Source organism: Monopterus albus, unplaced genomic scaffold (assembly GCF_001952655.1).
Source record: "Monopterus albus unplaced genomic scaffold, M_albus_1.0 scaffold1.1, whole genome shotgun sequence".
NCBI classification, from domain to species: domain Eukaryota; kingdom Metazoa; phylum Chordata; class Actinopteri; order Synbranchiformes; family Synbranchidae; genus Monopterus; species Monopterus albus.
In genome coordinates this window covers 3,770,833-3,781,739 of record NW_018127881.1, presented here as the reverse complement: position 1 = coordinate 3,781,739, position 10,907 = coordinate 3,770,833, and the positions used below count along the sequence as shown (strand labels likewise).

At 40.1% G+C, this 10,907-nt stretch overlaps 2 protein-coding genes across 5 annotated transcripts in view; one reads left to right on the top strand and one right to left on the bottom strand.

The window, feature by feature from the left end:
- Positions 1–1,948, top strand: part of ncoa5 (nuclear receptor coactivator 5) — a 12,523-nt gene extending 10,575 nt beyond the window's left edge. Inside the window, exon 13 of the mRNA XM_020586673.1 lies at positions 979–1,948. Within this exon, the coding sequence (XP_020442329.1) occupies positions 979–1,514 (536 nt within the window). The 3' untranslated portion in view covers positions 1,515–1,948. The remainder of the gene's footprint in view (positions 1–978) is intronic.
- Positions 1,949–7,720: 5,772 nt separating this feature from the next.
- The window catches only part of slc12a5a (solute carrier family 12 member 5a), a 140,113-nt gene continuing 136,926 nt past the window's right edge, over positions 7,721–10,907 (bottom strand). For all 4 annotated transcript variants that reach the window (XM_020585825.1, XM_020585902.1, XM_020586050.1 and 1 more), the window contains one exon: positions 7,721–9,920. In XM_020585825.1, the coding sequence (XP_020441481.1) occupies positions 9,829–9,920 (92 nt within the window). In that variant the 3' untranslated portion in view covers positions 7,721–9,828. The remainder of the gene's footprint in view (positions 9,921–10,907) is intronic.

Genomic DNA, 10,907 nt, shown 5'->3' with positions numbered 1-10,907 from the left:
CTCTCTCCCGTAGTGTGTCCTCTCTCTCTCTCCCTGTAACTTTCTGCAGGTTGCCCTGGAGCTCTATATCTCTGACGAGCAGTCACCGGCCACATCGACCTGATCAGTGTTTGATTGTTGTGTCTTGTTGCTTTTCTTCTTTTGTCTCTCCTCTATCCACTCACCCCAACCGGTCGAGGCAGAAGGCCGCCCACCAAGAGCCGGGGTCTGTCGGAGGTTTCTTCCGTTAAAGGGAGTTTTTCCTCCCCACTGTCGCCAAGTGCTTGCTCAAGGGGGATTTGTTGGGTTTTCCCTATGTAATAATATTGATAACAGTAAGGTCTAGACCTTAGTTTGTAAAGTGTCCTGAGATGACTTTTGTTGTGATTTGGCACTATACAAATAAAATTTGATTTGATTTGATATGTTTGTTGTGTTTGACTAAAAAGTTGCTTAAATCATTTAGATCTCCCTTTACTGACTGGTAATTCAGAATGTATAACCTTAGCTAACTCAACGGAGCTAGAGATCCCGTCAATGCGAGCGACAGACTGAAAAATGACTGAGCTCTCGGTTCAGATGAATCAATTTCTGTCCCGTCTGCTCAGACTGAACACCAAAGTGGGTGTTTGGATGTAGTTGCTGCTGTATGTAGCTGTATAGAAGTGCTTTTTTTGTTGTTTTGTATTAACTCAGAGTTAATACAATGAGTGCAATGCTCCCAAAGTGAAGCATCTACCCAAAATTCAACACAGCGTGATAACAACTTCTCATTCTCTCTTTTTTTTTAAGGCCCTGATAAGTAAAAACAGAATTGGAGGGTGTACGTTTTTTCTACCATAACTGTATATTAACAGATTGAAACATGTTAAATGTTAACCTACAATGTAATTGTAATTGTACAAACATTCTTTCTCACACAAAAGACAGTTTTGTTTGTTGAATCCAGTAATGCTGTTCGCAGAGCATCAAATTCTAACTGAAGCTGTCACCCCACAGTTGCAGCTCCTGCAATATCACACCACGATGTCCCGCCCCTATCTGCAGGGCTGCCTCCTCCATCTCATTCTACTCACACTGCCCCACAGACAAGTCACCTTGGCTTGTCAACTGGTACTAGCACCTCAGCTACTCCCAGCCATCAGCAGGAGCTTCAAGCTAAAATCCTCAGTTTGTTCAACAGTAGCCTATCCTCTGCCTCCCAGCCGCAGGCCTACGGTTCCCTTGGCCCAGTCCCTTCCCAGAACCCGCCCCGTCCGGCTATGTCTGGCCCTCTTCCAACTGGATCCCAGGGTTATGGAACCCCACCACCGGGCCGCATGACGGTGCCACCAGGTGGTTCGAGACCTTCCAGCTCTGCTTCAGGTATCAATTTTGACAACCCAAGTGTCCAGAAAGCTCTTGACACACTCATTCAGAGCGGACCATCTCTCAACCACCTGGTGGGCGCTGGAACCTCTCAGCAGCCACCCTCTAGACCAGGACCCGGCATGGGCCAAGTCCCTCCTATGTCCATGTATCCTCGACATTACTAACAAATTGTAGTGAATTAATTACTTCTCCTATTGTAAGGTCCACCTCCCCTTTAATACAAGTAGACACATCATCATTTCTCGGAAGTGAATTTACCAGCTGTGCATAGAAAGACTTTAGGGATGTTTTGTGAAAGTTTAAAAAAAAATAATTTTTTTAAAATTCTTGGTATGGGTGGTTATATTTGACTTGTCCAGAGTATCTAATGGTCTGCATTTTCAGTTATTAGCAGAGGATAGTAAAATCTTCATACATGTCAGTTAAACGGTAATGTTATGTTGCATGTTGAAGTACATCTCGATTCTTGATGGAATCATTAGTTCTGTTCCAACCATGATCTGTTGTGTTTTATAGTTTTGCACAATCTTTTAATTGTAACATTGTTGTCAAAACAAAGACATGATTAAAAGCTCCAGACAAAGTTGCTGTAATAAAATGGTATTGGTTTATTGCATTTTGTGCTGACAAATCTATAAAATGGAATGGGTATCGCCAGAAGCCATAGAGAAGCATTTGAAATGTAAGATAAAACTACTTTTTTCTTTTTATGTACCATGAAACACAATAGAGAATAATACTTTAAGAATATTTAACTTGCACTGACACAAAAAAAACACCTCCACACTAACTGTACTTGATTTATTTACATGTAGCCCCCTCCCACCCTCACCTGCAGCCACCCCGCCCCCAGCAGATACAAGTGCACATGTCCACACATACACACTCCCGCAAAACTGAAAAGAACAAACTATGGCTTTACCATAAGACTAGGTACAGTTTAAAGGAAGAGTAATGAGTGTTTCAGAATGGGGGGGATACTGTATATATTATCTATCTACATGTTTGTTTTTTCAAGCACCCACATAAAATGTTTCCCACAGTTCCAGTGAACTGAAGAAAAACCTGAAGAGGTTCATCTGTAGGGAGATACCAGTTTATTAATTTTCAAAGCCCATAAAGTTGAAAGGAAAAAATGTACTCCCAAGAGTTTAATTAGAAAATAATACTGCTTACGTCTGTCGTTTAAATGTTGCACTTCTGCTGTTGACTTAAGCTATACAGAAACTGGATTATAAAAGCCATAAATTGCTGGTTTGTATAGGGTTATGTACCTGGAGTCAGCACTGGTTGCTTGGCAACGGCATCGGCCAAGATATAGGTCTCAAAAATGACTTGCTTTTACACCTAGATTTTTACATGAATTAATATCAAGTATGTCTCTGTACTTTAGATATACTTCTGGGAGGGTTAATTTTGGAGCTGGGCTAGCTGTTTCCCCATCTCCAGTCTTTGTGATAACATTAACTCTCGACAAGCAAGTGAATAAGTGGATTTCTCAAAATGTCAAGTTTTTCATTTAAAGCTTGACCAAACGTCTACATAACCAATTCTGATGTTTTAAAATGTTTATATTCAATACACTGCACAGAACCACAACTGCTAACTCAAAAGGACATTTAAAGTTTTGGACCCTGGTTTTTCAAAGAATTTCCATCAAATTGTAAATGTGCTGACATCTCCTAATATTTTGGTACTTAACCCTATTGAATCAGCATTTTATCTATTAACTCTTAATTGCTACAAATTATGGTAAAAAGGCAAACAGCATTCACTTATCTAATTCACTGGAGCATACTTCTTTTTTTGTAATTAACTGAAATATACTTTGGTAATAGATATGACACAGAGTAACTACTCAACAAATCCACCATAAAAATAATCTTGTCTTATAATAATATGGGGCCACATTCACCAAACTGTTCTTTCCAACTAATTTGTACATAAAACCCACTTGAGAGGTTTTCATGAAGATTCTGGCATTGGGTGTTTTCTGATCTGGGATTGGTTCGTAGGTAAGAACAGAATGTACAGGAGCTGACATTTTGGTGAAATAAATGGTTATGTGGTTTTCTGCAGTTCTACTGTTATTGTAAGTTAAATCTTATATAACACCTGTCATTACTGTATATCTTTATTTTCCCCATTATTTTACAAAGCACTGGTCTTTTAAAACGAATAGACTACACTAAAATTACAGCAATTAATTGCTTTGTTTATAAATCAAGGTTTAAAAAAAATTTAACTGCTAGAGCGTGAATATTTGTAGCTTAGAATTAGGAAATGCGTTACTTAAAACCAAATATCTTTATTTCTAATTTCTGCCATTTTCTGTCTCTTGGATATTTTGGGCCAGCATGTAAGTGTTTGGTTGTCCAGCACCGCATCTGAGATCAGACTCTGGACAATCGAAGGGACCTGGGTGCACGCAAAGAGGTAAGCTCAGCCGATGGCACACCAGAAAGTTCTGTGTATGACCCCGATGCGCTGGTCCAGCTCAGATAATTCTGGGCCAGCCTGTCAACCTCCACTGGTCAGTGTCTCTCTTCTGTATTTGCTTTGTTGCCTCAGATTTGAGGTTTTTCTTCAGTTTGGAGTTTATTGCTCCACCGTGTTTAGATTTTCGTTGTAGCATTCCTGGAACAACTGGTATGCGCTTGGGTAACTTACGAACCGGTGAGGTTTAACAGTACGTTCATGAATCAGACTTGGACTTTTCTTAGGACCTTTCTTAAGAATAGCCTAGAAAGAATTTTAAGAAAACGGGAAGATGTTGGTGAATGTGGCCCATTCATCTTATAATGATTAGCCAGTCTTAAGGAAAGAAAAAAATACATAAACAAAATACTTTTATACCACAGACACTCAATATATTTATCAATACACCTCGTTCAGGGTAATTGCATGCATGCACTGAGTTACACAACATAACTGGCACAGAGCTCTGCTTGCACTGCATGGATAGCCACTTAAGATTTCTTGTAACTCCCAGAGACACTGACTTTGTAAATTTTAAGTGCAGCTGCTATTTTCACCTTCAACATCAAGCACCTCTGAGACTTCTATGAGGATATACTGAAGGGGTTTGACCTTATTTCAGCTACAGACCGCCCTCTCACTCACTGTATATATAATTTGTATTTTCTTTGTCAGTGTTGTAATGGGACAGCCTTCTCAACCCAGTAACAGATGTTTCAGAGCCCTTAATATCCATTTAAGGATGGAGACTAAGGGTGTTTTCACACCTGGCCCATTTCAGCCCTCAAAACAAAATGTGAACACTCCAAATGAACGCAGACCCCTCTGGAATGAACAGAACTGAGAACCAGCTATCTGTTGAAATATCTAGTGACAGCGCATCATGGAGAAATGCAGTTTGCTACTGACTAGCTTGTAGATTCTCTTTGCCCGTGTACGTTATTTATATTAAGCAGCCTTGAGCCGCCGCACGGCGTTAACTAAATTTGACGAATATGGGTTAATGAATAAAAATAACCAATAGCCAACTGATTGTTTTGGCTTCGTTCATAAATTCAGTCTGCAGTGGTCAAAGCATCATGTTGTTCAGAAGTCCAGTTTCATTTGAGCGCTCAGAGCAGGGGCGGATATAAAGACTTGAGGGCTGGAGGCACCTCGCAGTAGAAGTACTGTCAAAAAATGTTTTGCATTCGGTTTTTTTTTTTTTTTTACATTACAGTAATCACATTATAGTCTAGTGGTTTGTTCAAAACAATGCTGTTGCAATTTGCTACCCAAGAATGTTGACAGTAAATATGAGAAAATAAAGTAATGTTAACGTTCTTCTTAATCTAACTTAACAAAACGACCGACAGGAATAAAGTACCAGATTAATAAGTGGTATTGGGGGTAGTACTGTTAAAAATCTTAATGATAGCCATATGGATGAGTAATTTGGTGCAAGGAAGAAACTACTGCACTTCTCCAGATATAGAACAAAGAACACATCAAACTACAAAGTCTATAATGCACAGATACGCTCAGGGTTTCCTTCAGTTTTCAGCTCATATGAGAGTGAGGGGCTTCATTAGGACCCCACTGCAGTGCGGCATCAAAGTGGAAAAAAATGACATCAGAAGTACTTTACCACACGAAATAAAATAAAGAAGAGCATCCTTTGACATAAAAGCAGTAAATGTCTGAGAGCTCCAGAGTCACTATAGTATGAACAGAAAGAGGAGCGAGGCCCCATCAGGGCTGAAGCAGACCAGAAAGAGAACCGAGTCCTCTTTCAAATGTACTCGCATTGCGAACACATTAAGAACCGAGTCCCTTTTTTGTTTCACTTTAAAGAGGACCGAGTTTGGTTCATTTAAAAGGGACCAGGTGTGAAAACACCCCGAGTAATTATCACCAGCAAGTTTGTTTCATGCTACAGTTGTGCAGGCGATGAATTTGATCTAAATCATGGATCAGCTGGGGGAAGAGGGACGTGCTGGTTTCTAAGCTGACTATCTAGTGTTGTCCAAGCAGAGCTGGTACCAGAACTGGAAGCGCAAGTTTTATATTCTTTGATCATTTTCAGAAGTTATACTGCAGTCATATTTGAAATACAGAGCTGGGGCAGTGGCTGTGGGTGGGGAGGCCAGTGATGTGGGGCAGATTGAGTGGGGGTGGGGGTGGTTCTGATTCTGCAAAGGCTCACCTCACAGATCGGAGTAACAAACACTATAAATTTAACAGTTACTATTATTCTTCTAAAGAAATTTGGCAAGAGAAAGTAAAGAATGTGATGCATTCTAAACATGTTTGAGAAAATGCTCAAGTGAGAAGATCAAGTAGGTAGATTTTTGCTGTGCACTGCATCAAGATGATGGGAATTAGTCATATTTCATAGTCTGAGCTGTCTGACTGCCACAGCTGGCTGTAATACACTCATGTGCCACCAGAGATCACTGTGGGATAGTCTGTACAGAACAAACTGGCTCTTGTTTGACTCCCCCAACTCCCGGAGACCAATCCTGTCACAGAGAATCCCCTCAGTGTAAAGTGCTTTGCTGTCTTAGCCACATATGGGATGAACACTTTAGATCTGTAAGGCCCATAAGACCTGGTGACAAACATTCTGATGAAATAAGTGACTGCTAACACATCCAATTTATATAAAATAAAAACATAACCATGACAAAATAATCCATATGGGAACAATATTGCACATAATCTTACGAAACTCTAAGACTTTGTCCACAGTAATAGAACAGTGTACAACAAAAGACAACACTAGTAGGTTACAGTGTCTCTGACTTAAGTGATACATATTTACAAAGATGATATGACCATTCTTATGCCCATCCATTCGCAAACTCAAAATCTCCTTTTACGTTACATAAGACTACTTGAGCAAGATTGAAATATAACAAGTATATTATACTGAACTCATACTTTTTATTTTTTGCAAAAGACTTGTTTGCAAGGTCTAGCTATACAGCAAACACTCCAGAGTTGTCAAAATGTGCAACTCAGTGAGAACATTTGACAAGCTTTTCCCCGACTCTACGCCTTGAACATGTAAGTCATTACTATAGAAACCACTAAAACAAATATTGCCACATAGTACCATGCAAACAGCAATTATAAAACATTTATAATTCAATAAATTCATTTCCAGTAAATGTCTCCGAAACACATCAGATATCGTTTCTTTTGAATAAATTTAAAAGGCTCAGTTGAAGCAGGCAATGTTGTGGAGACGATCCCAAAATAGCCATGTTCCTCAAAAACTGATGCGAGCGTTAAATAGCCTCTTTGTCAGAGTTATAGTAAGAGTGACAAGCATATTAAAGAAAATCTTTGACTTGATACTCTAGAATCTTTGAAAACTAAGGAATGGTTGCATCTTAATGTGTAAAAGGTAGGTGTGTTAAAAAATGTGCAGACTAACATTTAGCAGATAAATATATTTAAATATATTTTGGCATTTTCTTCAAGTAAACTATGTAAAGTAATCATCTTTTACCTTAAAATTGGTTTGCTTTGCTCATGGGATTTAAGATGATAATAACCAGGGAGCATTTCTTTTTAAAAAGATATTAAAAGGGTGGAGGATTTGCCCAGTTGTAGTACTGCATCATGGTTTTCAGTAGTATTCTATTAAAACACAAAGCTGTCCAGAAATTGTAGGCCAAATGTTTATAGGTTCAGCCTTGACTTGTGAGATAGCCACCACCACCTCCACCACCACCACCTCTGATATGTGTGTCTTTACCCTTTTGAACTTGATCGTTAATGTTGCTTTAGTCATTTCTATTTACAATACAAATAAATCTATTGATACTAGCAGCATTCACAACATATGGTCTGACATTCGAGTGACACTAAAAACACAATAATACCGTTTTAAATAGTGAAGTGCAAATGACCAAAAACAGTTTCTCCAAGAAAAGAAACAGAAAATAATTAAAGTGACAGCTGTCCTTGGTCAGAGTGAGATGATTCTGGATATTATAAGACTTACGAAATTTACATATACAAAATATATGTGTAAAAAAATAAATAACATGATCACATGAGTCCGGATTTCAGCTATTGCACAGTCCTTTCAAGATGCACTTTTTAAATCTAAGTATGATTTGCTCACAAGTCATTCAGTCAGGAACGTGTGGCTCAAATCTTAACCAATCTAGAGGATATAAAATCTCACTGGAGAGTCTACTGCATAGAGTTCAGTCTTGTCGACAAAGTGAGTTTCCTAGCTACAGAAGCCATTGTCCTCTCTATTTATTTAGACTTGACGCCATGAAGAATCAGTCGACAGATGTTCAAACTCCAGTAAAAGCTGATACGCCTATGTCTACAGCTAGGTGTTGGTAGTTTTATGGAGGTCTGAACATTTATTCTTTTATCATCTGCAGGGGGCCTTTCCAGCTACGGTGTTATCACCATACATAGTTCCCTGAAGACACCCCGGTTTTCTCTTTTTAGCACATTTTATTATCTGTGATTTAATCAGAATTTTGCTCACTATGTCTGAAACATACTTCGATATGGCACATTTCATGTCAAATTTGGCAAAAGAACAATATATCTGTGTGACAATCAAAATGATAAAGTTTGTTCAATATGTGTAAGTTTTATCTATAAACATAAATACATATTTGTTCTCTAGATGAAAAAATAACATTTAGCATTTACTTTAATCAACTTGATGAATTCATCAAAGTTTCACTTGTTGCACAGTGGCAGACAGTGCAGGTGCAGTGCTTATTGAGGTTACAATGATGGTTACCATTGTGACATGAGCCTATGCCATCCAATAAATAAATGCAATAAATATATTAATTTTAAAAAATAGCATTTTGAGCTGTCCCTCTGAATAATGGAACATTTTCTCTCCACTAGAAGCTTTTTAGTATCTCACAAAAATACTACACCCATACCGAACAACGCGTCAGAGCTTGTACATTATTTACAGTGATCCACACGAGGGTCGAGCAGTGCTGGCATAATCTCCTCAGGGATTTGTTCTGTCTCCTCACTTTGCTGTCACACCAGCCTTCTGCTAGAAAACGCACTATTCACAGTTTAATTACGTGTCAATCTCTACAAACTAAGCTAGCCTTGTTGTATTTTTTGGCACTAATAGTGGCTACAGGGATAAACAGCCACTAAGAGATGAGCTGAAAGGACAATGGATGGAAAGACAGCAATGGCAGTAACAGAACAAGCTGAGTAAAAACACAGTTTTAAGGATGTCATGCAAAGGAGTGATCAGGTTCAAGATAATACTGCTGGTTTGATCCACATGTCAGTCTTCTTTGAAAGTTAATTTGAATTTCTCAGTACATACATGACTATAGTCTCCTCTTGCTTCCAGTTGATGGTCCTGACTGTGGGCAGCAGTGTGTTTTGCCTTGAAAGTTGAATCATATCAAAGACAACAGGCTGTGGGAGGTGTCCGATCACCATGAGGGAATTAAACAGACAAACCTACATTGAGCTCATTTCAGCTGGCTCTCATCTTTCTGAGCAGAATCCGCTTGTATGTGGAGAAAAAATAAAGAATCTATAGAGATTAAAACAAGGACAGACATATACATGCGTGCATGTGCGCTCACACCTCAGCTAACAACCCACCTCCTCCTTTCCGAGTTACTAAAACTCAGCGTGTGTTACTACAATAGATTGCTGACTAGCAGGAAAGAAAGTCTAAGAAAAACTCTAAATAGCATCTAAATTAGTCTAGAGCCTACAATAGTTATAGTAGCTTAATAGACTAAAGTGAAGGGTTTAGTAGCTGAGCATGTGCTACTGCTCATCAGTCTGCTGAAGACGGAGCTGAGGGAGAGGTGCTGAAGCTGAGCTGGGCTGTTTGTTGAGTGTGAGAGGGCTATCTTACAGAAATAAATGTACTTGATGACATGATGATGAAGCAGCGCTAATGAGAGGGCAGGAGCACAGATGACACAGGAACAGGGCTGAGAGAGCGGCGGAGGGCTGGTGGTGGGGGAGAGGGCCACTCTTTCAGGAATAGATAGTGATGACCTCGCGGCCTCCTCCACGGACCAGGAGCACTCGGTTGAGGCCATCAGTGAGAACCTCAAGGAACTCCATGTCTGAGAGGGAACGGTTAAAGAAACTAGAGGAAGCAAACAAAATACATACATATATTATACTGCAAGTGAAACTGGGTCTGTAAAATGAAAACTACCAGAGCCCTTAAGACAGAAGAGTTGCAACACTGAGGGGTCTAAAACAGTAGTGGTCATGTAACTCATTTAGTTCCAAATGCACTGACTGGCCACTTTATTAGTTACACCTGTACAAATGCATGCACTTCAATGCAACACTTCTGCCTTAACATCTGTGTTTCTGTAAGGTTAGAGAGAACTGTTGTAAGGTGCGAGAAGTTAGTATATCTGCATTATTGGGTGCAAAGCTAATCTAGAGGTACCCACGATTAAACATTAAATGGCTGAAAATGAGCATGCCATGGGGACTTTAAGGGTACATTCCAGGGACGCAGGAAATAATGCAAGTGACTTAACAGTGTGGATACTGGTTATTTGTGTTTTGAAAGGAAGGTAACGCTGTCTCTAATGCAGTGCCTTGCCAAAACTGTTTACAGTGGAGGTGGGCAGCTGTTGACCTCAACTGGGGACATTGTCGGACGGTGGAAGGAATACTTCGAGGATCTCCTCAATCCCGGCGCCATGTCTTCCGATGAGGAAGCAGAGGCTGAGGGCTCAGAGGTGGACTCATCCATCACCCAAGCTGAAGTCACTGAGGTAGTCAAGAAGCTTCTCAGTGGGAAGGCACCGGGGGTGGATGAGATCCACCCCGAGTACCTTAAGTCTCTGGACGTTGTTGGGCTGTCTTGGTTGACACGCCTCTGCAACGTCGCATGGTGGTCGGGGACAGTGCCTCTGGACTGGCAGACCGGGGTGGTGGTCCCTCTTTTTAAGAAGGGGGACCGGAGGGTGTGTTCCAACTATAGGGGGATCACACTCCTCAGAATCCCCAGGAAAGTATATGCCAGGGTACTGGAGAGAAAAATTGGACGGATAGTCGAACCTCGAATTCAGGAGGAACAATGCGGTTTT